At 38.3% G+C, this 27,790-nt stretch overlaps 1 protein-coding gene across 10 annotated transcripts in view; it reads right to left on the bottom strand.

The window, feature by feature from the left end:
• Marchf1 (membrane associated ring-CH-type finger 1) overlaps positions 1-27,790 on the bottom strand; it is an 803,111-nt gene that overhangs the window by 38,804 nt on the left and 736,517 nt on the right. For all 10 annotated transcript variants that reach the window (XM_031339951.1, XM_031339948.1, XM_031339956.1 and 7 more), the window contains one exon: positions 10,405-10,585. In XM_031339951.1, the coding sequence (XP_031195811.1) occupies positions 10,405-10,585 (181 nt within the window). The remainder of the gene's footprint in view (positions 1-10,404; positions 10,586-27,790) is intronic.

The raw sequence follows: 27,790 nt of genomic DNA, 5'->3' as shown, positions 1-27,790 counted from the left end.
CCATGAAGTGATTTTGAATTAGAGCTTTGATTTTCCTTTAATAAAACAATATTTCTTTTAAAAGGTGTGCTTGAGCTATGCCTCTCTTTGTCTTCAAGTGCTATATGGATTTTGTTACTAACATAATTTTATGATGTGATTTTTCTGATATTATCAGACATGTTCCTGAATGAAGGAGGTGTCCTGTGTGACTGGGCCATCCTTTGCTTTCTTAGTCCTGGGCTTTGAGACTGTGGAAATCAGCTGGGACCAGAGGGACACATATTAGGAGCCAAATAACTGAATCTGTAGTGACCAAGTTGAAAAGCACTTGGACAAGCTTCTGGAAGTTCAGGCAACATCCATCTACAGACAGCAACAGGTCTAAGGTGTGCAGGCCAAGGCAACACTGCCAATGTGCCAATGTGCCAATGACCATGAAGGCTATGAATGGAAAAAAAGACTGTTCCAAGCACAGCACAGATGTTCTGTCCTCTGAGTCATTGGTAGGGTGTCCGATTGATGAGTCCACAGTTTCTTCTAAAGGCTAATGTCACTCATTGGTATGCTCCCCTGCTGCTGGCACTGAATCACCCCAGCTTAGGACCACACAAAGGGAACCAGTGGATTAATAGGGACTTTGTGTGGTGGAAGTCTCTTTAGAAGTGATGGTGAATTCATCAGAGTCAGTGACTCTGTGCCAAGTAGAAAAGCAGGCATATTATTTGGCACATATGTAATAGGCAACCTCCGGTTCACTCCTGGTGATGAAATTTAGTGCTAATTCAAGATAAGAATTGGAGCTTGATTTGAAGAAGTGTTGGCTGTGACAGTCACTTAGTTCTAAGCAGCGTTTATACTCATTAGACTAGCTACACATTGCCCACAGAATATCATAGTTCAACATATCTCCTTATCAAGCTCCAGTTCTGTACTGATATTCATCATCATGAAACAAAGCTGATGTACTCATTTGTTGCCTGCCTGCTAATAATGGACATTGTCCAGGAGCTTCAGCAGTTTTCCACAAACATGGAATTTGTTTTTTCTTAGTCAACTTCTGAAGGGCTGTTTTTCTGCATCCTCCTGGCCCAAGGTCACCATACTCAATCAACAAATTTCATATCTTTTTTTCATTAAACTGATTCTTGTGACACAGAGACAGTTATGCTATCAAAGTCTTCCTTACCCAAATTATCCTATACATCTCTCTCCAGTGAAAATTTACTGCTGGAATTATCCGAACACTCCTGTAGGTACTAGGACTATCTCTTATACCATTAGCATATTTATTTTGAGATATTAAAACCAACTTACCCTAACTAATTTTTTTTTATTTTGAGGTTATAATATAATTACAAATTTCTCCCCTCCTCTTTCTTCCTCCAAACTTTCCCATATATCCCTCCTTGCTCATGCTTAGGCAGTTGTGTTAGTGAGAAAGTATGGGTATAGATCATGGCATTTGTCCTTATATCCAAAGATAAATGTAGTCTTTGCCTCTCAGCAAAGAGGGGCGAAGACTACACTTTTCTTTGCAACAGATGGTGACCATGATAGAAAACCACAACCCATCAAATCAGAGTGTGGAGGCCAACCAACTCATCTAAAAACTTCTTCCCCCCATTCCCATCATAGCAGAATGCAAATTCTCTGAAGCCAGAGAATTTGTGTCTCATTCATTCATGGAAATCTTAGGGGCAGCAAATGGCACCCAGGAGATTTTAAGTAAATGCTTGCTGCTTGATGAAACTGAACTATGGGATCTTAACTGGACACTCCAAGGACGTCTTGTGTTCTTTTAGTCAATGATGGCAGTCAGTGCCATCTTATATAAGAGTACAGCCCAATACATGGTCTTCAGTCTTTTAAGCCATTTGTCACATAAAGAAGACCCAAATTCAAAACGTAAAGCAAAACTACTTATAAAAAGTAAGTTTTCAGCTACAACTTCATATTGAAGTAATCCTATATTTATACATACTCCAGTCCTCTTCTGTCTGTTCTCTCTCTCTCTCTCTCTCTCTCTCTCTCTCTCTCTCTCTCTCTCTCTCTCTCTCTCTCTCGCTTACTTCTACAACTAGCCTTCCAAAACCTTATATCTTCTCAGTCCCAACTAGAAAATGGCTTCCAGCCCATCCTGCCTCGTTATTGTGAGTCAGAGGCCAATTGCAAATGCTTCTGGGTTACACAACAGCTGTCAAGAATCACTTGAGTTGGCTGTGCCTGGGCCTTTAACCATCAGCATACAATTTAGCAGAAAAGGGATGGATTCTGAACACAGAGCTGATTTTCTGTAGGAGACTGTTCTTGCTGTCTGCCCACAGACACATTCTCTCTTCTCTGTATTTTTCCCTTTCATTACTTTTAAAATTTCTTACCTCCTTCCTCCTTCCCCATTCCTATTTTCAATTCTTCTAGTCCTATTTTTTATTGTTCTTTTTTAAATGCTGGGAAGGTTTGCTCTTTTCTCATCACGATTTACCCTACAGAACATTGTAGAAACACTAAAGATTAACGATAACCAATCAAAAGGCAAAATGAGGAGCCTGGTCTCAATGGATACATCTACAAAATGATCCCATGCTCAAGGCTTAGTGAACATCATAGAAGAGGGGGTGGGAAGATTCTAGAGCAAGAGGACTGTGGATGCTGTGAGATTGTGTCTCCAGGTAAAATCAAAGGCTAGACATGTAAATTCTTACCAACATGACCGCACAAAAAGTAGCCAAACATAGATCACTCCAGTGAACATGTTCAACTAGATGGAAAAGTCCGTGGGGCCGCAGACCCATGCAAAGAACTACAGGGAACCAAGTAAAGCTGAGAGCAGGAGAAATGGTCCTCCTTAGGGAAAAGCATACCAATTGGTTGTCCAGGGCCAAATGAGCAGTCCTGAAAATGTACATATAAGTAACATTATACGCACTCAGCTATATTTAGGACTACACATACACACACAGGAGAGTAACAGTTAAAAAAGATCCTACGGATTTGAAGGAGAGTGGAGAGGGATGTATGGGAGGATGTAGAAGGGGAAAAAAGAAGGAAAAAACGTGATTAAAACAGTTTCAAAATGATAAAAGTATTAAGCTAGTGTGCAGGCTGTTGGTTTGTATATCAGAGTCTCTCCTTGCTCAATTGCTTACACAATTTGATGTACTATGAGTGCAGCTCCATGTACATCTATTCTTTCTTGTTCTCCTCAACACATAGGATAAATTCCTTTCTTTTCTTTGTAGGTAAGTGAATTCCTCACTTTTCCTGACATAAATTTTACTTGGAAGAAACTTTAAAGATAGGCTTATCCTATTTCCTCCGTTCACACATAGAAAAACTGGGGTGCAGTAGCTCCAGCAGCTTCAGTATTAGAAGCAGAATAAGCAGCTTGTATTCTGAATCCTGGACTCAGTCATTCACCTTGTTTTCCTGTGACTTTATTGGGAACTGAATGGAGGTTCTAGTTTCCCACATGCTAGGCAAATCTGCCTCTAAGCTTACATGCCCAATCCATGGTTTACTCTTTCGTCGAAACAGGTCTTGAATGTTTGATAATTCTTGCTTCAGCCATTTGAGGAGCTGGCGTTGCAGATCCCTGCCACCAGGCCTGGCATATGTTATGGTTTGAACTAGTTCTTCTTAATTAGTGCTATTCCTTTGTTTAAAAATATTTATCATTCCTTGGGTGTTAAAGGATGGAAGGAAATCCCTGCTGAAAGGAGTCTTCATAAGAGAAACACTTTGTACTGCAGGTAGCTATGTCTGTGTTTCATGTTTCCATGCATAGAAACCTCTGGTAGAAAACAACAGTATCATCTCTCTGTAGGTCCCTCACCATTCCGCTAGTAAGAAGGAGGAAGGAAACTAGCAGTGTATTGTTTACCACCTCTTTTCCTTTCATCTTTTTATTTCTATACCTTTTAAAATCAACTATTCTAACAATGTTATGAAAAAAATAAATAAAGTCTACTATTATATATCTTCTACAAAGGCAGGCTATGCTCAGTCTGTGGCTGCTCTATCCAACGAACCGGGTGAATATTTCTGTGTAAGGTAACAAGCTTGGAAAGATTAGGCTAGAGGTGGAATACCTGTGTGGAAGGGGAGAGAAAGGAACTAGTAGGTGATACCCTTTACAGAAAAATAGGAAAGAGTGACAATACTGGCTTGTGAGAAAATAGTTTCCTATTAAAATGGTAAGTTTAGTCACTTATTTTAATCATTTGGAAGTGTTGTTCTTGGGATGGTTGTGGAGACTCATAACTATACTTCTAATATCATAATCATAAGTTTGAGGTTAGCCTAGGCTACATAGCAAGACCACATCTCAAAGAATTGAGGGCTGGAATTTATAGTTTCATGGTTAGGTTACCTTACCCAGATGTCTCCAGGTCTGACCCATCAAATTGCAAAAACAAACAAACAAACAAACAAGTTTCTCTAGTCTAAAAAGAAAAATTGATTAGATTTAAAATACTTGCTTTAAAAACACACTGCTATCCAGTGACATACATATTAAAGCATCAGTCAAAATTTTGATGTTAAGACACAGTATTAGAATAATATATTAAGGAAAATATCCCCACAGCTCTGAGAAAAATCTTTAATTAGAGTAACGGTTTTCAACCTGTGGGTCATGACTCCTTTAGAAGATGGAATGACTCTTTCACAGGGGTCACAAAAGACCACTGAAAAACACAGACATTCAGATTACAATTCACAACATGAGCAAAATTATAGTTCTGCAACAGCAACAAAAACAATTGTATAGCCATAACATGAAGACCTGTATTAAAGGGGGCCACAACATTACGAAGGTTGAGAACCACTGAATTAGAAGAAGATTTAAATATGAAATCAATTTAAAACTCAATAAAAAAATGACTGAGCACTAGTTAATGTGACTTTGTTTGGTGTTCTAGGTACCGCAACTTTGATCAGTGTGTTGGATAAGGTTGACTCTTCAGGGAGTTATGTAACACAACTATGATCGATGTGTTAGGGAACATAACACTTTTCGTGTGCATGCCCACACTCTAACTTGATTCCCTTATACTTCTGTGTCATCACTAGAATACTGAGTCCCTCACTGAAACCAAAGTCTATGTTTCAAAGTAAAAACCAGAACATACAATGTATAAGAGAATCTCTGTTTTTAAGCTGTTGGTCTTTGTTGAAATAACAGACGATCTTAACAGTAAATATAACAGAGTTAAATGACTATTTTCATATCTAGAAAAATAACAGAAGGTAACAACTTTCTTAGAAAGTGAGCAGTGATCTTCAGATACTAGTTTTCAAGGAAAGAAAACAGCTAAATCAATATACAGATACATTCAGTAATAAAGAATAATTGAATAATTGCTTAATAGTTATTTAGAGACACTCTCTAGGATAGTATGAGGAGCAAAGGAGAAAAAGACAGCCATGTTGTTACCTGGTTATAGTTGTTCTTCTATATTCAGTTAACTAAGATGATTTTACAAGATGATACTGTGATAGCCAGCTTTCTTTAAACTCCATATACCAATTTCCTCTGCAGGACATTATACTCTCCTGTCCTTTCCCATCCTTCTCTATCTGCTCGGATGGTCAGGGGGTTGTTTTGTCTTGCTTATTACTAAGCCTTCCTGGTATATGGTAGATTATTAGTATATAGCAGGTTGAGAGAATGTATAAGCCAAACATCATTGGATTCCTGCTGGAATGGTTACACAGATGTGGTTTACTGGTAATATGAGTTCATATCTGCCTAGAGGAAGGACTATATGTATATGGAAATTTCATAAATAAAAAGAAATTTATTGACCAGAAAATAATATTTCTATTATAAGAAAACTGTTCTACAATACTGATTCTACACACTTGATCTTAGCTAAAAGGCTGAGAAGCAATACAATACTAATTCTAGATGACTAGTATTTCTTCTAAAGACACAATGATAAAAACCCATGTGACTAACTCCAGGTTTCTAAGAGAATAAGCCACAAGACACTTATGTTTTTCTTCTCATTCTCATTTGACAGAAGACATACAGATAGTGTCATGGACTCACACTGAAATATTATTTTAACTGAAATATCAATTGTAGTTATTGGGCTACTTGTGTGTTTAGGCAATACAACTGAGAAACACCCTGTTTAATGGGAGAGTTAATGCTTCTATCAAGTTGAAATATTAAAAAAAAATAGTTTGTGTCTAGTAGGTTGTCCATTATGTCCTGTCTAAGAGAGTCAACTGCTGGACCCAATTTCTAGGAATGTCACAGTGGGAAAGCAAAAAGAGTAGTGTTTGACACCATCACTAGTACACAGTGAACAATTGGTTGTGAAAACCATATCTGACATTGGGACCGTGTGAACTAGAACACCGTATTCTGAGCCCCTTATATTTCCTCTCAGGTTGGTATAATGATGTCTGTAGCTAAGTGCAAGTAAATAGAACATGCATGCATTGTGAATTATGATATTGCGCGAAACACAGAGAAAGTTCTGTCTGTGCTTTGTACTAGGACAGAGACAGATGTTCATGGCCTGCAGCCTTGTATGTTTGTGAAGAAATGGAATAGCAAATCTCACAATCTGAGCTTAATTGACAAGAGAACAGCCCGGAAGCAACACAGCTTCATCTGATGAGGGATTTCTTGTCCTGTGATTTCAAGAGCTTTGAGTAAAACTGAGAACTTAGAAGAATCGGAAAAGGAACTCCATGAACTCCAGGATGAGGTCCTAATGTCCACATGCTGTTAAAGAGCAACATGCAGAAGACCTCCAGAACTGAAGACAGCCTTTGGTAAACCCAGCAATGTGGCTCTCCTGACTGTTATTGTGTAAATCAGAAAAGAGCTATGCTGTGCACAGTGCTGGCTAAGGTTATCTGAGGAATAGAGAGATGGTGTTGCTGACAGCAAGGAGGAAGGAACCCAAGGCAAACTGATCGGCTTGGAAAACACCTTTAAAAAGACTGGACAAAACAGGGAAGACAACATAAATCTTTTCAATTACTTCATTCAATACTTGGCTGAAAATACTCTGCATATAATGATGCAACTGAGTTTCTGGGAAAAGGATACTAGGTAAGGTATTCTGTCTAGGTTTAATGAGAAAGATTCTAGAAAAATTTGCTTTAGAAAGATTTCTTTTGAAACATTTCAATCAGAGTTTAAGTAAAAACTTGATATATTTCTTTGCTCAGCCTTGCTCAGGGTAGCATTAACCATCCTATGGCCTCATCCACCTGTGCTTCCAAACTAAGAAAAACACCTGGAACAATCCTTAGAGAGAACCCAAGAGTCAGGTGACCATAATGCATCCTACAGTGGGTACAGGGTCTTTGGAGTGTGTGGCATTTAGTTTGAAAAGGTGTCTCTTTTCTTCCCATGTAAAATGGGCTCCAAGTGTTTATTTAAAACAAGCTTAATTAGTTAAAGGAGACAAAAAGTAATTAAATACATGAATGTGAACATCTTATATGCTATATTTATTATGTGGTTTATATGCACAAATATTTCAGGGCAGAATGGAAGTCATCAGTAGTACCTGGTGTCTTTGTGAACCCACCTTCCATAAGCACCTAGCTTTTTATTCAGGTAGGTTCAGACTGCGAATCCCAGACTTAAGCCTCAGAATGCAAGTTTAGTTTGTGCTTCCTAATCAATAGTGTGTACGTTTCCAGATTTCACCAACTCTTCACTGTGATTTTTTTATTTGTGATTTTTTTGATGTTCCTGGGTTTTGAGAATATTCCTCCTGACTAAAGGTAATTAAGCAAGATAAGGGAACCTTTTATTGATTGTCATAAAAGTAATTGAGCTACCTACTTAAAGATGATAGAGATCTGCTTTCCCTGGAATGAACCCTTGATTTTATTTGACTTCAAAGACTTTCTTTGGCAAACATTAGGCTAACTTGAAGACTTTTCTAACTGCAGGTTTTGATGTAGTAAGGACAATCAATGGTGCTCATATCTGTAGAGATGATTAAGCCCTAAGCTCCATCTGCCTATGAAGATTGACCCTTTCTTTTAAGATGTCATTTCAACTAATCACACTCTCCCACCTCTGCTGATGGTAGATATCTAGAATCATTAGCTAAATTAATTGTTTCATGTGCTTGGTATTTAGAATGTTGTAAAGTGTAATGGAATTACTTAGTTGAGAGCAATTAATGGGATGTACTTCAAATATATTCTTACCAGAGGTTATAGCTGGCATGCTTAATAAACACCTAAAGTCCACCAAAAGAATACTGTTGATGAATTTCAGTGCAATCACAACAAACCATCTAGAACAGGTTAAAATGCTTCCATATGTTGTTTTGAATCATACCACAATACAAAATGATGTTGAAGATACTGCCTGCTATACACCTTTTACAAGGAAGGAGAATGAGAATTTAAAGTGTTTTCCATAGGTTTTCGTTGTTCTGGATGGATGGTAAGATATACTGATTCCTCATGTCTACAAATCCTGCCTTACATTGGGATTGGATATTCATATACTCCTTCAAGGCTACAGCTGTGCAAATAGAGGTGGTGTCTGTAGGTACCTCAAGATCCAAGTGTGTGTGTGTGTGTGTGTGTGTGTGTGTGTGTGTGTATACTGGTAGGTTTAATATAAAAGAGACAACTTGAACATGCTGTTATTTTTCTAGGTTCTTGCTTTCAAATTCAAATATTATGTTTGACAAAATTGAAAGAAAAATTTTGTTCAGGTAGAGAATAGAAAGAGGACAAGGAAGGATGCAGATGCTGTTAAAGAACTTGTAATTAGTTCCCTGAGGGACAAGAAGAGAAATTCAAAGAGTCAAAGCACATCATTTAGCTCTTCCAGTACAGTGCCTGCTTAGCATATAATGCAAAGAGCGGAGTACCAATCATGTTCTACTTTGGCAATGACTACGTTGGGACTCAGAGAAATAGAAAGTCACCTTTTGGCATTCAGGTTATCCCAAAGATAAATAAAAAAAAAATCAATGCATTTCTCCAAATGTAATTTGTACATAGTTTTGAAATTTGTAAATCATTTAAAGATTAAAAAAAATGTATCACAAAAATAGGGCACGTTATGCTCCATCCTCATATTTTACAGAATGAACTTACAATGGCTACATAGCTAGCCTCCCATTAGGTGCCGTGTGGAATAGTCATGTTTACTTTCATCTCTTCTCATTCTGGAGCTCATCTTGTTTATTTCCACGCATTGCTCCTTCTATCTGCTTCAGCTCTGCATTTCATTTAAATGAAAAGGCAGCTCTGGGCTTATTCATTATTTAAATTGCAGTACTCACACTCCCATTGGATATTGAGGTATCTATATACATAGAAATGTTTTATATAGATGTAAGGCTGCAGTTAAGGGGCAAAAAGATGAATAAGTTAAAATGTTAAACCCCAGGGCTGAAGAATGAACTATCTGTAGTACATTGCCCTTGCAGATGTCCTTAACAAGAGGCCTGTTGGCAACTCTGAAATGTTAACTTTATACTTGGCTCACAGTCTTACAATCATGTTTTAGAGAAGAATTAGCAAAGATGAAGAATTTGAAGATCAATTTTATATTTCATTTGTAATGTGATGAACAGTATAGAATATAGTGGCTTTTATTTATAACCCCTTCTTGTGGTATATACTACAGCTGACCAAACATTAAAAGAAGTTAAACATAACCTAGGGCACATCTTATAGAATAGATTTTACTCTTATTCTGCAACAGTCAACTTTCAAAAAGTTAGGTGAGTTCATGCTATTTAATAGATCCTATCATCTCGCTGTGAGAACTGACCCCAAAAGAAGACCCTTTCCACGGTTTTCATCAGTTCAACTTTCTTGAATTATGAATGTATTTTTCATATATACAAAACATGTATTTCTCTATGCATCATTGTACATGTGCACCTAGGAGGGTGGGGTGGTGAGTAGGGGGAGGGGGCAGGGAACAGGGGATTGTTTTAGTTTTTGGTTTTTTTTATTTTTATTTTTTTTCTTGTTTTCTTTTCTTTTTCTTTTTTCTTTTGGGGAGGAACCTGGGAAAGGAGATATTGTAAATAAAGAAAATATCCAATAAAAAAATTTCCATTAAAATGCCATAAAAAACCCAAGTACTTCTATAAAAATAGATCTTAATTTTTCTTATTTTTTATGTTTTCAAGGGACATATAGTAGATGCAAATAAAAGACAGATTGCATATCAAAAAAAAAAAAAACCTTGGGAAGATAGCATATAAACCAGAACTCACACAATGCAAAACAGAGCAAACTGATTTATCTGCAAAGACATGGCTGTATTTTAGCTGTTGAGCCCTTCACAGGACAAGCACCCTCTGTGAAGATCAGTGGTTTCTTGGCAGAGTCTTATCAAAGAAGAACATGAAGTTTGAAAGCAAGTCTGCTTTGCAAATTCCTCCTCCCACCCTAGTCTGCCCCTACCTTCCGAAGCGGCTTGAGCTTGGTCTCCATTATGAAGTCATATTTGCAGAGCTCACAGCATCGTGTGTCTGAGCTCTTGATCCACTGGTGGAGACAGGACTGGTGGACAAAGCGCAAGGTTCCTGTGCAGCGACAGGGTGTGATGAGCGGACTCTCTTCATCTCCTTCACAGTGACAGATCCTGGAGAAGGATGCAGCAGAAAACATGAGTTCGCCCAGAGTACATGGTACACCACTGGAGGTCTATCTTCGTATCAGGCTGGATTAGAAACTTTAACCTACAGTCTAGAATTCATGGTCTTTTCTCCCCAACTTTAATGTTAGACCCAAACTTCTGATCAATATCCATTTATTTTCATATGATAGTTATTATCAGACTCAAGTCTCAAGGCATTAGACATATGTACACCAGAAACACATTTATTTCTTTCTGACAGTGAAGCCAACTTAAAGAGAAAATCTGTTGAGCTTAGTCTGTTTAAAGGTTACTGTCTGTGGTGTTTTATATATAAAGGTCATGACTTAGAAGTATCCCAAAGAAGATGTATGGTGGTGTACACACTTTAATCCCAGCACTAGAGAGGCAGAGGCAGAGGCAGAAGCAGAGGCAGAGGCAGGGGATCACTCCATGTTTAAGACCAGCCTGGTCTATAAAGAAGGTCCAGGACAGCCAGGAACAAATAGTAAGGTATTGTCTTAAATAAATAAATAAATTTTAAAAACCCTGAAAACATGTTTAAAATAATTTTATAGTTTGATAACTTCACCAAGTTATTTTGATGCCATAATTACAAGGTCACATTGTATCATTTACAAGTATAGGATATTAGTACTATGGAAGAATTTTGAAAAGCTTTAAAGTGATATAACATTATAAAGTTAATAATGAAAGTCTATCCTAAACATACCACCGATTTCCTAGGAAAATGTGCATCAATTAGGTCACAATGAACTGTCAATTGTTATCATTGTATAACATTCACAAAGATTTCTGGTCCCATAAAATTCTAGTTTAGTAAATCCTACTGTTTGAAAATGCTGACATTTCTGTCTATAAATTCAGAGTTCCAACAGTTTCTGGATTGAAGTGAATTTTAGTTACACAGATTTATGGCCCGTACATTTGTTTCTACTCCCACTTTCATATTTTAGAGGGTTTTCTCCTTGAATGAGAAAAACTCTTCACAATTCTATGCAGTTAATTAAAAGCTTAGCCCTTGGCTGGAGGGATGGTCCACTGAAGACACAACACTTGTCCTAAGAGTTTAGCACATCACTTAGAACCCCCAGGACCCATAGAGCTGGGTGTGGTACTGAGTCTGTAAACCCAGCTAGGGCAAAATTGGAGGCAGACAAAGGTGCATCCTTGGAGGCTTGCGGGACAGTTGTGGTTAACAGCGAAGGGACCTTGTGTTATACAAGGTGAAGGTGATGGCTCACACTTGAGGTCCTCTGACCTTCACATGTATACTGTACAAATGTACCTGAACTCACATACATGAATATGCATGCATATACACAGACCTGAATCATATACACACATAGAAAAGAAAATAAAATTCTTAGACCTTCAAAAATCCAATAATTAAACCACCTGTTGAGAGTTGTTAACAAACTTCATTAGAAATATTGCTTTATACATATTCAAAATGTAAGCATCAAATATAATATTTAAAACCATTTTAAATCCACATAGTTACCCATGGATAGGCTGGAAGAACACATAAATCAGTTCTGCTAGTTCCTAGGAATGTGTACACATTCTTCTCCAGAAGCAGGAGTTTTGAAGAGTGTATTAAGAATATACTCTTAATATATCTTGTCTTCCTTGAGGACTAGAAGAAGCAAGTCGATTACCTCTCATATTATTGCAGGAAGTTAGAGGAATTGAAACCACATGGCCTACCAACCTTAAAAAGAAAATATGTATGACAGAGTACATCTGTATTCTGTATTTATTTCTTAAGTAAAAACATAGGCAAAGAGCACTGACTTCTGTACCTTGAGGTGGGAGTTGCTGGGTGAGAACAAGTTCACAGTCAATGACCCCCTTTTCCTAGTTGAGTTAGGAAGTAACAGATCAGCTGTGTGTCTTGTATAAAAAGGCAACATATGAGAAGAAAACAAAAAATTATGTGCGTGACCATTTTTTTTTTTTTTTTTTTGATTTTTGAGACAGGGTTCCTCTGTATCCCTGGCTGTCCTGGAACTCACTCTGTAGACCAGGCTGACCTCGAACTCAGAAATTCACCTGCTTCTGCCTCCCAAGTGCTGGGATTAAAGGCATGTGCCACCACCACCCGGCTTCTACATGGCCATTTTTAATGCCAAAACCTGTAGCATCTCCTTTATCCACACCTAGGACACAAAAAGTGAGCTTGTCATTCTTTGTACCAAACTGATGTCAACAGAACAGCATGGCACAGGACTCTCTGGTTGTCGGCTGGATAGTTAAATACACCATCCTATAAAAGTGGCAAGTGTTACTTGTATGTGCATTTTCAGGGTTGACCATCTGATACTGGACAACCAATTGGTGTGGTTTTCCCTGGGAAGGTCCACCTCTCCTGAGTCCAGCCTCCATCAGTTGACAGCAGTTCTTTGTGTAGGGTTGAGGGCTCATGGGCTTTTCTCCATCCAGTTTGACAAGTCTACTGTTGTATTCTTGAACTCAACAGGTTATATTTAGGAATATATCTGTATGTTCATATATATTTATGCATACAATAACAGAGAAGGGAGAGTGTATGAGAAGCTTTGGAAGGAAGAAACGGAAAGGGAGAAATATAACTAAATTCCAATCTCAATAATAATAACAATAATAAAACAAAACAAAGCAAATAAACATAGAAAACAGTTTCCATTTGCACCGAATTTGATTATAATTTTATTTTTATAGCCACCGAAGTGACAGAGAATAAGAAATCACAGACAATAATAGGTGATACTCTCCTTCCCTCCAAATTAGTTGTTTTAAATTAGCATGCAAAATAAGATGCTTCATTATGATGATTTCATGCACTCACCTTTCCTGTTGCTCCTCCCCTGACTCTCTTCCCATTTCCTTCTCCCCTTTCCACTGGTCCCTTTTTTCCCTACCATGCTTCTCTTCTGCTTTCATGTCACACACTCTCTGTCATCCTTTTTTCCCTGACCTTTAAGATGTTTTTCTGCTCTCATGTCCCCCTTCTAGTTTCATGACATATACCCTTTCACTTACACTCTTTCACATATAGAGCATGCACACATTTTCAATAAAGATTAAGCTCTAGGATTCATGTGTCAGAGAAAGCATGTGATATTTGCCATTCTGATTCTTAGCAATTTTTTTTTTGCTCAAAAATAAATATCGTTTTCACTCATTTCCCTTACAAATTCCATGATGTAATTTTTTTTATGGATAAAAAACATGACATCATGCATATGTGCCATATTTTCTTTATTATTTAATCTATTAGTGGGCATTTAGACTGGTTTAATTTCTTATCTCTTATAGATAGAGCAGTGATAAACACAGATGTGCAAGATGTGTTGGATATATTTTGGAATATTTTTAGGAGTGGTAGAGCTGGATAATGTGGTGGTCCTACGTTTAGTTTTCCGAGCACTCTTCATACTGAGGTCCACAGTGGAGATGTAAGTTTAACTTCTATCAGCAGTGAACAGAGTTGCTCCCTTCACCCACCACAAGCATACTAATACTGCTTTTACCCTTGATGGTAGTTATTCTGACTAAGATAAGATCCCATCAGTGTTGAGAATAGAGACCAGGTCTTCTGTAACAGCAACCAGCACTCTTATGCCTGAGCCATCTCCTCAACCCCCAAGAACATTCCAATGCTGAGTTTTTGAGAAAAAGTTTGCAGTCTCTCCCTTAAAGTGTTCATGGATTTTCAGTGTTAAGGCAAATGTACAACAGCAGCGACACAGCATGTTCTACAAGTAGATCACCCTAATCCTTTTCTTCTTTAACCAAGGAATTCAGGAAAAGATTGAACGCAGAAGTAAAAAAGAAAATCACAATACAGATACAGTCTTCCTTGGTGTGGCATTACACCTCACTGCTTCTGTGGAAAAAGGTTCTCACTTGAAAAAGAGAATTTAGGAATTTATGCCATGTGATAATTCCTCACTGAAAAGGAAGATTGTGTTAAATGTTCTACAGCTGCCAGAAGACTCTCAGGCTCTGACTCTTCCTGACATTGAAAAAGGAAATTTATTCATAAGTAGCTTTAAACAAAGACCTAGCTGATTACCAAGCTCAATCTGACCTTGCCAGCTTACTGATTATGGTCCAACTTCCTGTCTTGAAATGTCTCTCTTTTTAGAAAAATCTTGTTAAAACCCTTCCCTGAAGCAAACCAGCAACAGCCTTTTTCTCATAACATTAAAGTTATTTCCCACAGGGAAAATCAAATGCTTGATTAGTTTTCCTTTCCATTTTCTACAATGTACGTTTGCATGTTTTTAGTGTTTTGAAAATTTTCTAAATTATCCAGTTCAAATTGTACCCCAAGAGTCTTCTTAAGCTAAGCTTACATTGTTCTGAATAAATTTAAGAGCAGAATATCAACTTCAAACATCTAATAAAAATAAAAAATAATGTGATAGTGCCATTAAGGAAATAATTAAGCAGGTTTAAAATTGATGTACCTCACACAAATCATCATTGCTACATTATGGATGAAAGCATGTCACTGAAAACACAAACAGGTTTTCCCCTACAGAACAATTGTGCAAAGAAGATGATTTCAATGCTATAATGAAATTACAGTGTAAAATATTCGTGAAGGGAGGCATTGTCATCTGGTGGGACCTTGAAGCTTGGGGATTCAGTGAGTCTGCGAAGCTGTTCTTGATTCGCATTGCTATCTGACATTAGGAGACAAGAACATGCAGATTTCCTTGGCATTTTAGTATCTTCAGTATCTGTCTCCAATGCTGTCAGTACATGTTGATTTCTCTTTTTTTATATATAAGACTTGAATCAATGGATAATTTCTCATAACCTTATGCATACAAAAAACACCACTGCTATGGGACTAACTACATTTGAATTATTCTGTGGCTAACATGTGCTTATCCTCATTGCCTTTGTGTTTGAGTTGAAAGGAAAGCTGCCTTTATTTTTGGCCTTATTATCTTGAAAACTTTAAAAATTACATCTATTATTAGTATTACTATTATTATTATTAGTGTGTATGGGGAGGAGGTCATGCGTATGTATGTGGTGGTAAACAGTGGTGTGTATTTTAGGCAAGCTCCTGGGGTCAACTCCCTCTCCTCTACCATGTAGAATTCTAGGATTGAACTCCGGCTGACAGTCTTAGGGGCAAGTACCTTTATGAGTCATCTAGATGGTCCAGCCCCTAAATATCTTAAATGACTTCTTCTCTCCATATACTCCAATCTCCCTAGGCTCAGTCAGAATATTTATTTATTTATTATAAATTTAAAAACCACTTAAATTGATCCCTGAGATCATCGCAATGGTTGTTTAACCAAGTCTTCATTACCTTTAAAGTCAACCTAGGTGTCCACAACCGATGAATGAAAGAACAAGTGGCAGAAATGAGCAAGGGTGTTTTCTTCATTAGGTTTTCCAAATTTCCTATCCCTTATTCCATGCCAATTTTACCCTTTCTGTTTTGTCAAACAGAAGTTTGTAGATAAACTTCCTAAGTGTACCAATGTGATTACTTGTTTATATTTTTCTCCACACCTTCTTTAACTAAATGACTTTTAAACATAGTAATGTGGACACTTCCAGGCTTCAAGGAGTTCAAACCTAAGCATTACGAGTTTGGCATTTAAAAATAAAGGAGTGTAAAGTGACTGAATTTTTAAAAAGTTCATGATTTGAATTAGCTTATGTTTGACAAAATTAGGATATTCGGTGGCAAATAAAACAAGATTTTGTTGAGTTTTGTGTTCTCAAAGGGCCTAGTAGTATTAAAAGCGATATTAAATAAAGATTAATGAAATGTGACCAGGAATGTGAAAAATGGAAAGGACAGGTAAATGGGATGGTTTTGTGGGAGGAAAGGGAAGATAGAATTGATATAATTATATTATCATTTCCAAAAATAAGAGAAATAACTTTTTTTTTTTTTTTTTTTTGGTTTTTCGAGACAGGGTTTCTCTCTGTAGCCCCAGCTGTCCTGGTACTCACTCTGTAGACCAGGCTGGCCTCGAACTCGGAAATCCGCCTGCCTCCGCCTCCCAAGTGCTAGGATTAAAGGCATGCGCCACCACCGCCCGGCTGAGAAATAACTTTTAAAACTTAAAAATACCTTTTAAAACTTAAAAAGTTGGCATTCACTTAAAAACTCATTTTTCTAAATTTTTAAATGTATATTTTAAAAATCTGTCAGTCATCTATCTGTCTGTCTGTCTGTCTGTCTGTCTGTCTGTCTATCAACTGTCTATTCACTTATATTGTGTGTGCTTCCCAGGCACACAACTCAGGTTGTCACTCAGGCTTGAGAACAGGCCCTTTACCTGCTCAGCTCATCTCCATAAACTGAAATTTGTAAGTCCCCAAAAGTTACTGTAAATATTTTTTGGATGGAAGCATGATGAAAGGCACTAAAGCAGAGTTGAGACATTAGTGCCAAAGGAAATGATTGAAGGACTAGCCTTTTCTCTGATAGTGGTGTCTCTATCAGTCTCCACTACAGGGTAACACAGTAGGGGGAGAAGAGATGTGAGCACATTTTATTGGTAATTTAATCTTTAATAGGAGGACTTTGAGGTTGTTCACAGGTAGGAGTTGAAGTGCCACAGAGAATTAACCATTAAACAACAGACAAGGAAAGGCTCAGTTATTAAACAATAGCTACAAAAAAGTCTGCCAAATCATTAAGAAAGAAGGGATAGAAATATTAAGAAAGAAGGGATAGAAATGCTAAATCATTAAGAAAGAAGGGACAGAAAATGCAAGGGCAAGAATCCATGGGATGGACACAAACACCTTTTTTTCTGAGAACAAAATATAGAGGAAGAAATAGCAGGTAGAGAAGAGAAGGTGGGAGAGACAGGTGTGAAGAGTCCAGCTCCCTCTTGCTACAGAGGATACAGCACGAATCTACACCTAACACGAGAGAAGAAAACCCAGAGTTAAGGTCACACACAGGCTGCAAATAATTAGAAGAAGCTGCCTGGAGAAAGCGATGGGAAGTTAACCAAGCATGGATGCAAGAATTGGGGCTCAGCCTTGAGGTCCCTGGGGGAGACTAGATTGTGGGGATTTATAGTATATGCTAATATTGTGGAATGATGTGTCAGCATTGAGTAAGAGAGGACTCCTGCACATGCAAGTGTCCCCACATTACCAGTTTAGACACAGGAAAGATATGGAAGAAAGAGCTCCTGCACATGACAATATACTTGAGAGGACTCAACCTTGACTCTGAGCAGGTGCACAAGTGAAACTCTCGGTTTCTGATTACTGTAATATGGGAAAATGTGATCTTGAGGACCTGGAGGTCACAAGGCATGTGGAAAACTTGTGACAGAACTGGTGGCCCTTGATAACAACTGTGTGTGTGCAGGATGATCATGTTTCTCACAGAGAGTGCCCTAGGCTTTCAGTTGTACCTGTTTTACATAGGTAAAGGAAAATAATTGTATACAGAATTAAGTAAATCAGACCCCGATGCCCTTACCCTTTGTACCAGTAATTTAGGAAAAGTTTCGGCTTGCTCATTTGAAAAATAAGTTAAAAATAATGCTTAAAGGAGCCATGGAAGGTAAGTGAGCAAAGGCTGACACTTGGTGCATGGGAGGTACACAATTCTCTGCTTACCTTATTTGTTTAAAGCATATATGATTTTTACATAATTTCCAACTGCTAATTTTATTATACCAGGCTATGGGATTCTTGGATTATTACTGTTACTTGTGTGCATTTGCCTTATGTACAGCATTACTGTCAAAATTCAGTTTCTGAATGCACTTAGCAGGTATTTAGGTAGAATGCACCCTCATACAGACAAGGCTGTGAAGTTTGACTCCACAAAGGAGGGTTAGAAGATCATGTATTTGCATCTCTGAGCCAATCTTGACAAAGTCCTGACTTCCTTGTTTGTAAACTCTTACGTGGCTGTTAGGAGCCTCGTGATAGCTGAGCAAAGATTGTAAAAGTATAATAAACAGATCCACAAAAGAACTGCTACTGCTAACATATAATCAGGAAAATCAGAAATTGTTTCTAGGTGCTATGATACAAGTTTTGCATATTTTTTTTCTTTTGATTTTTTTCTTTTTAAATCAAGGTAATGCGGTTTTCCATGTCTGCACTGAGTCATGTTTTTTATCTCAATGAGCTGTAACGTCAGAAGGTAGGAAAGTCCTCAGATTAAATTGCTGTTGAGATTGCATTTCTACTAAGATACTCACAGTCTTTTAGTGAAGCTTAAGGACACACAGTCAGTTTCTCTTTCCCTCCCACTTCCCATCTCCTTATTCCCTAATAGCTTCTGCATTGTTGAGCAGTTCTCCTTGGAATGTCCTTGTTTTTAGCTTATGATATCCAGATCTTATCACAAAACTTAAAGATGGGAAACCTGGAATCGGAAGGCACATGCAGTGATTATAGCAATTGGAGTAGTGGCACTTATAAAGACATACTGAAAATATTGGGAGTCTGGACGCTGTGAAATGATAGAGCACAGCATAGAATTCAATCTATCTAAATTCATAGCTAAGACTCTCAAGTGTATTTCAAAATTATAGGTCTAATGGACTAGCTTTTTCTGTGTGACCATAGTAATTGTGAAACACATAAATCCTCATGCTTAACATCTCAGAGAAGGAAAGGTTAGAAAGGCAGAGATGGCCTGACAGCCATCTTCAAATATGCAAATGTCCCACTTGTGAAAGAACAACTGTTTTGCTTGTCTTTCACTGGCCCAGGTGAGTAGAAATCAATAGACATACATTTTCATTATCAGACAGAAGAGGAGGTGGCATCCCCACAGAGCACCCATAGAATGGTTATGTAGCAACCAGTACAAGGCTGCTACCCCCCTATCATCCCTCAATGCTGGGCCACCATCCTACACTTTCCCTGGGAACTTTGTGCGTGACTCTCTATTGTTCTTGATTTTAACTACCTTGGTATTAATCTTAGACCTGTGACTTTAAAGTATCTATTTCAAAGCCCCGTGTCTGTAGTAACTCTTTAACTTCAATAACTGGCTCTGGGCAGTGGGAAACTTACCTATTCTTTCAAGTGATTGTTAAGATGGCATTCCCTTTTAAAGATCTTATTTCATAAGAATCCCCACTGCCTCAGAGTAATGACCTCACTTTTGTGTTTGAATTGCCCATGTGCTCTGGACCCTATTTTCAATAAACTAACATTTTTCTTCAATATTTTTGAGTATTTTCTTTCTATCCCTATTGGCTTCTCTAATTTTCCTACCTTCTTGTGTGCTTCCTTCCCTGTCTTCAACTCTTCTCTTCTCCCTTTCTTGCCTTTCTTCCCCTCCCTCCTCGTGTCCGGACACATACCAAGCAGGTATGCCACCCCTAAACTCCACACTCACTCCCTCTGTGGCAGTTCTGAATGAATAGATAGATGCTCAAGTTGTCTTTAAGATGTAACCTAGAAGTGTCAGAAGCCAAGATCAAGAACTGTTACTTATACGACTTCCAAAATGTCACCTGAACAAGAGCAACACCAACAGATGTGCTAACTTAGAAAAGGAGAGCTCTCAGGAGGTCTAAATTCTAGATAAAGAACTGCAGGCAACCAAGGAAAGCTGAGAGTGGGAGAGAGACTCTTCCCCGGAGAGTTATGCACCAATCAGTCATCCAAATGGCCAGCACTGAAAACATGTATGTGCTAGTAACATTACACAGACGAAGTAGGTTGTATTAGAAATAAACACACACACACACACACACACACACACACGCATATCCACACACACCACCACCACCACCACCACCACCACCACTATCACCACCACCAATTAAGGAGAGAGAGGCTATGAATTTGGAAGAATGCAGGAGGGTATGTGCTACATGTGGAAGTATTTGGAGGGAGGGAAGGAAAGTGGGAAATAATCTAACTATAATTTCAATAAGTAAAAAAAAAATAAAGATAGGCTTTCCTCCCTCCATTGGAAGACATTCTGAAAACATAGTTACTTAGAGTCTCCTAGAATATGAACTTCCTGGGCTGAGAACTCAGCTCATCTTGGAGAATCACTTGCCCAGCATGCATAAAATCCCAGTTGCCTAGCACCGCTTAGAACAGGAGTGATGATGTCACCTGTAAGTCCATTCCTTACAAGGTTAGGCGAGAGGCTCATTGGCATCTATGCTTAGCTACACATAGCATCATGGTGCAGAACCAGCTTCTATGTTTATCTGTAAGTGCTCTTGTGCAAAGGTCATGGTTCCCCATAAACTATAAGGCAGTGCAGAGGGCCTCACTGTGCTGTCTGCTCAGCTCAGCTGATTCACAAACATGCCACAATATGACTGGGGTCGAGAACCACTGGTGTCCTTGATGAAAGAAACATCAATATTGAATTTATTAGTATGCTTCTATGTGTGTCCCCTGTGTGCTGAATGACCTTATCTCTTGTATTTCAAGTTCTGCAGCAGTAAAGTGGGAAACTCAAGTGTCTACTTCAAAGAACTTGAGTAAGAGTTAAACTAATGATCAACCCGGCTTATCGAATACTGTTTTCAATTAGCCTGTACTTTTTCTTTTGAGATGTGGTCTCATGTATCTCAGATTGGCCTCCAGCTTGATATGAAGACAAGGTTGGCCTTGCACTTTTGATCCTTCTGCAGAAATGAGAAGCCTGTGCTACCAAGCTCTGAATGGACCTCAAGGCTTCCTGCATGTTAAGTTTGCATGTTACCAACTGATCAGTGGTATTTTCTCCATCTTTTGCACTTATTATATTAATGTCTACCTCTGGGGATGTCCTACAATATTATTTCATATGAAATCTTCATTAATTGATAGTCTTCATCTTAATTTAAGAACACATTTAAATTGAAGTTTCCTCTAAAAAGAATCTAATCCTCAGATCTTTCATGGGAACATTTGCTATTTTCCCTTCACTGCAATGATGACTCCATTTCTTGAGCTGACATCACTCTGAAATCCTCTACCTCCCAGACTCCAGCACACCTCTTTGTTGATGGTCTCATCTATGTAGGTACTAACCCATTATTATAACATGTAATTATAAAAGTAAGTAGATTCTTGCATAATAGTCCCAGGGGTATCATGTTTTCATGTTTTTGTATTTATATTAAGTGGAAAGAGTGTCAACAAGTTAGGGTAAAAATGGCTACTCACTAGACCATGAAGGCATGAATTGATTGATGGTAGCTGACTGTCAGACTTAAATGTGAGCTGAGTAGAGACCAGAAGGGGCTCAGTGAAATGACTCATCAGTTCCCAGTGGGTGGCTTCCAGTTATCAAGGGAGTGTTTACAGTTTGGGAAAATTCACACATAGTGAAAGTGAGGAATGTGTTACAGTTTTATATACAGTGTAAAACTCTGTATGGTATTTGGGTTTGAGGAAGTAAGTTGAGGTTTGCCAACTTTATATTCTATTTGAACAGCAGAGGAAGTCAAGCAGGGTGATTTTCAGCAGAAAGGAGAAGTAACTCAGCTAAAAAGCAAAGGAAAAAATGGACAGTATTTAATAACAGTTTTTATTGACTGCTGCTTACTGATACAGAGTCATTGTACATTTCTATAATTAAAAAAATGTTTTTAGACACCAGATTTCTAAAATATCCTTCTTAGGGATGATAAGTTTAAACTACTATCAAACCTAAGACTTAAAATTTTTGAAAATTCAAATAAAAATGTAGTATGTGTCTTATGTGTTGTAAGAGTAAAACATGTTCTAGAAACAATGAGAATACTTTTGTGATTTTAAGTCTGGCTACTCTGCATGCTTGAAAAAAGAAAAAACACCTACGGATGAGTGACAGCTCCTTACACATAAGGGATGTTTATAAAAGTGTTTTGGTTTCTCAAAGCAGTATTCTCAGCTCAAATAAGCGGCTGTATAACATGACTCCCTGAGTGTTATTTTATGCCCTAATTTGTCACCAACGACTTGGTCAAAATCTCAGACCATCTGCACAGGACTGTCGGGAAAGATAAACCACAAAGTTGACGATAGAGCAAAGCTTCTGTCTCCTTGTAATATTCCTGGATCCAACCCAAAGCATCAGTAATAAGCTGCATTTTCTTCTCACCAGATATCACACTGAGGAAAAACAGTGGAGAAGATAATGATCATCCTGCTGTGCCAATAATGGAGGCAAAGGAGGCCAAGTCTCATTTGCATTCCTAGGCGTTGGGTTCTAAAGCAGACTGGGAAGGTTCTATTGGCACTGCTGTCTCTGGGCCCATTTCTCCTCTGGAGATAGTATCTGGCGTTGATTGTAGGAGTTTAAAACTAATTGGGGTGGAGGATTCGGAGTTTCCTGCATTCTTATCTAAACTAAGGGATTGATCTCACATGGAGACATTGGTTATGTTTGCATAGTTGTGAGCAACTGCTTGACAGAACCAGCTTAGGGGAGGGCAGGTTTATTTTGGTTTGGGAGGGCTTCAGTCCACTATGATGAAAAATACATATCACCAAGCAGCTTCCTTAGCGAGGACTGTGTCAGTAGCATATAGCGAAACTCTTCTAATGTCATAGTGGACCAGAAAACACGACAGGCTAGCATTAGGACTGGGTTTAACCTTCAAAGGTGAACCTTCTATAGCCTGTGTCTACCAGCTAGGCTGTATCTCTTTTTCATTTAAGGATTTATTATTTTTATTTTTATGTGCATGTGTGAAGGCACTTATGGAGGCCAGAAGGCATCACACCCCCCTGAATCTAGAGTTAAACATGCTTATTAGCTGCCTTACTTGAGTGCTGGGAACTGAACTCAGGTCCTCTGGAGAAGAAGCAGTGCTAATCCATCCCTGCAGGCCCAGAAGTTTTTCCTCTTAAAAGCTTTGCTTTAAAAAAAAAAAATCATAGCCCAGGCTGAGAGTCAAGGACTTGTACATGAGCCTGTGGGGCTCATTGCAGGCTCAAACTGTAACAGTGGATGAAGTGCTTTTAGGAAACTTCCTTTAATTTTTTTCTTGAGACAGGCTCCTTCTGTATGGTTTAGGCTGACAAAGAATTCATAATCTTTCAGTTCTAAATTCTGGGATTATAGGGATGTAACCTCATGCCCAGCTCTGAGAATTTCTTAGGAATCTTTTGGGGCTTGTGGATACATTGTTTTAACTCTAACTCCCTGTATTGGAATATTCAGCCTCAGGAGTAATAAGATCAGGCATATGTAGAATGAGAATAGATCTCTATTGGTTTTGGGTTAATTACAGTTGCCTAAATATTCCACACGAACAGGAGATCAAAAGCTGAGGTGTAGCATCTTAGACAAAATCTTCTCTGTGGAGCACCCTCTCTCTGCCTTACCTGTTATTTTCTAAGTGTAGAGAATTACTTCCTCTGAAGACAATAGACACAGTTTTCCTCAAAGGCCTTTATCTTTCCTGATTTTTATGATTTTGGCTGCATATAAATGTCTAAATTGGTAACATAAAATGTATATCTCACAGTCAGGATTTTCTCTATATATTTTCAGATGTCAGAGAGATTTGTCTTATACCTGCTTGGAGATCTCTTAGGGATTGTTTATAAGACCGGAAAAGTCATGCCTGACAATTCTAAATGGTATTTTCAGTGCTATTAGGCTAAATTTTTATCATCCTCAGGCCTCAACAAAAACACAAGCAAAAAGATAATATGAATTCACTTGTGTTCACTGCATAGATATAACCAGAGAGGTATATGTTGTCAGACACACATACAGACAAGTATACAGCAGATAAGCTCTGTGTATGCAGGAGCTCTAAGTAAAGCTAGGAGTCCCAGCTTCCCATCCTTTTATTTCTGCCTGGGCAGACATTATGAATTTGAATTGTTTTCCTGATTGTTCTTTTGTTGCTGTTGCCAAGTATCAAAATTCATAGCATGTCACATTTCAACCATGATTTCCTTTCAGGTTTGTCCATTCATTAATTTTACCTGGCTGAGTATAGCATCAAAGGAAATTTCACATTGCTTTGGATAATTGACAGAGCAAGTGTTTTATCTATAGGTAGCCAAAACACACTCTGACTCAGAAATCCCCCTCTGCACTCTGCATATGAATTCTTTGACAACGGCATAGGCGTATCTTGGCAAAGGGTTGACACTTCAAAGTATTCTGTCCACTTTGATTGAGTATTCAGTCACTAGACAGTCACTCATTCACCCCTACATCCACTCCCACAGTCACCCTGCTTCCACTCTTTTAGAAAATAATTTTTTTGCATGCACACTATATGTAAGGTTTTGTAAGGTGGTGTGATAAGTGCTAGCATGCACACACTTGTAAGGTTTTGTAAGGTAGTGTGATAAGTGTTACCATGCATACACACTATATGTAAGGTTTTGTAAGGTGGTGTGATAAGTGCTAGCATGCATGCACTTGAGTCTTTGCAATTGAGGTAGGAAGCTTAGGCTACGACCGTTCATGTATTGAGTAATTATACAACTATCCAGAAAGTAAGTTATACTGAGATATGTAACATGGAACATGTCAAATGCTGCCATAGGAATGAGCAGAAGATCATATAGACTGGTGAAAGAAGAGAATGCTTGAGAATTAATGAAAGATATGGCAAGTAAAGTGGGGTTGGAGCTTTCATGGGGAAGATGAGTGTTGCTAGGATGCTCTAGAATTGGAAGATAATTTTAGGGAATGCTTACAAGTAAGATCCATCAGCTCTCAAGTAACAATGTGTGCATAATTACAAAATAAATGTAAGTATATGAGCAGGATCATAATGGAATTTCATTCTGAGAAGTAAGTGAGATTATAGAGAGCCTTAAATTTCCTTTAATTTGTGCTGGCACACACATACCACACACACACACACACACACACACACACACACACACACTAAACATACAAACATACCCCCCTCACACATACACACATATCACATATACAAACATACCACATACACATACTATACACATACATACCATACACACATATCACATATACACACATATACCACACACACACACAAACATACCACACACACTGACATACCACACACACAAAAACATATCACACATACATACACATACCTCACACTTAAATATACCATACGAATATACACATGCACACACACATACTACATACATACATATACCCCATACCAATAGATACACATACCACACCACATATATACACCACACATATACACCACACACATCACACACACATACATGTGCACAAACGTATAACACATGCACACATACTCACACTGCACACATACACACACCAGCATTAACTTTAATTAGTTGCAATACTGACGCATTCTGTAAACAAACTGAAATGACATAGAGATCAGAAAGGGGCTCATAAGATACAGAATAAAACTGATTGGAAAAGACATGGAAGAGAGCAGAATATATGTGATATAGAAGTGTAAGGAAATATTGCATGTAGGAAGGTTTAAGCTATAATGAGGGTGAGAGAGAGAGAGAGAGAAAGAGGGAAAGAGAGAGAGAGGAGGAGAGAGGCTGTGGAAATTAAATAAAGGAAGGACATGTGAAAAAAATAAGAAAACCCAATGATTTTAGGTTACAAATACAAAATTTCAAAATATAAAATAGAAACAGTTTTGATGGGGATGAATAATGCCGCTCCCAGAAGTTATAGGTTATTAATTGAAAATGGCAGTTCCAGGGATAGAGTTTAAGTCAGGGAGAAACCTGATGTCCTTAAAGCAGTGGAAGCTACTGCCATTGCTCTTGGTTACCCAGCAGAACTAGATGGTAAGGCCCTTTTGCTAGAGATACCACATGCATTGTTGGGGGACATAAGAAATCAAGTTGTCACTGTGCTGGGAGACCCCTCCATGCTGAAGATGCTGTGTAGGCCACTGAAGGAGAACTATACTGCCATGGCAGTCTAACTCAGCTTTGTACCCTGAATGTCACACTACTGAACTGCCAGGCAAGATGTACTCACTTGTGCAATAGTGGCATGCCTACCAAGAGTAGCCAATTGCTTTCTGGTTGGACTGAAGTTCCATTTTACATGAAGGAATTCACTTTTCATATGGTAAACTTTCTCACAAGATTGAACCTGGGTCGGCCACAGGTCTTAGTGGGTAGTTTTACTATGGTTTACTTTACTAATTGGACATATTGCAGCAGTAAAATATTAATGTTTATTTTCATATAAAAGTGCTGTCAGCTTTGGTCACAAAAGCTTCTTTTTGAAGTTGATGGCATTACCACGAAGATGCATAACTGATTAAATATTGAAAAGAAGTGGCTGTTAAGTGTTCAGCTTTAAAATGGGACACACACACACACACACACACACACACACACACTCAGAACATTAAGGGTCAGGGAACTCTGCAGAAGAAGGGATGGAAAGATTGTAAAGAGCTGAAGTGTTGCGAAATGTTGTCTTCTGAATATTATATGGTGAACATACTCAGGAGTTCATAGCAGTTATGATTTAAGTCCAGCTCAAGACTGTGCCTGCCAACACTCATCATGAAAGAGGGAATGCTCGTGAGAGCTAACCTTTCCTGAGGATCTGTAGGCAGTTAGTGGCTGCCAAGGGAAAGAGAAAGATTTTCAATAGCGGTGAAAACATTGGTAAGCTCTCATTCTCTTGTAAACAGCCCTTATCCATACCTCTGTAAACAATCCTATTTAAATTCATCGGGCCATAAAAAATGAGTAGGCCAAGTAGAAGGAAAGGGGCTTAGTAAGAGTGGGAAAGGGACAAAAGTGTTATATGCAAACACTACTGTAGAGGCTTCCTAATATATATGATATGATATATGTTATATATTATTTTTATGTATATATAGTACAGACATGCGTGCACACACACATGAAAAGAATTTAAGTGGAGTGACCCCTAAGAGATGACAATATCTCAATCAGACACCATATAACTGAAAATGAAAGCCCCAGTACTGGGAATGGGTTATCTTTCTTTTGAGTTGTTGGCCAATGTGGTTCCAGACACTCCAAAGCATTACATACTACCATGCATTTAGTTCCCCTGCAGAACTTGACAGTAAGGCATAGGCGGTCCCTTCATTTGGCTTTGTGTTTTGCTGTCTCTTGTGCACACACTCATCTAGCCTCCCCTCCTTACACACTAAAGTATCCATGCTATACTCATCTCATTGCAGTATGGATATGTAGTTTCCTGGCTGCTTATCTGTACCCTCTACTACACTCAGTGATTCTCAGACTTCAGGACACACACACACACACACATATGCGGGGGGGGGG

The sequence above is a fragment of the Mastomys coucha genome, unplaced genomic scaffold (genome assembly GCF_008632895.1).
Source record: "Mastomys coucha isolate ucsf_1 unplaced genomic scaffold, UCSF_Mcou_1 pScaffold22, whole genome shotgun sequence".
NCBI lineage: Eukaryota > Metazoa > Chordata > Mammalia > Rodentia > Muridae > Mastomys > Mastomys coucha.
This window is presented reverse-complemented; position numbering and strand designations above follow the sequence as displayed.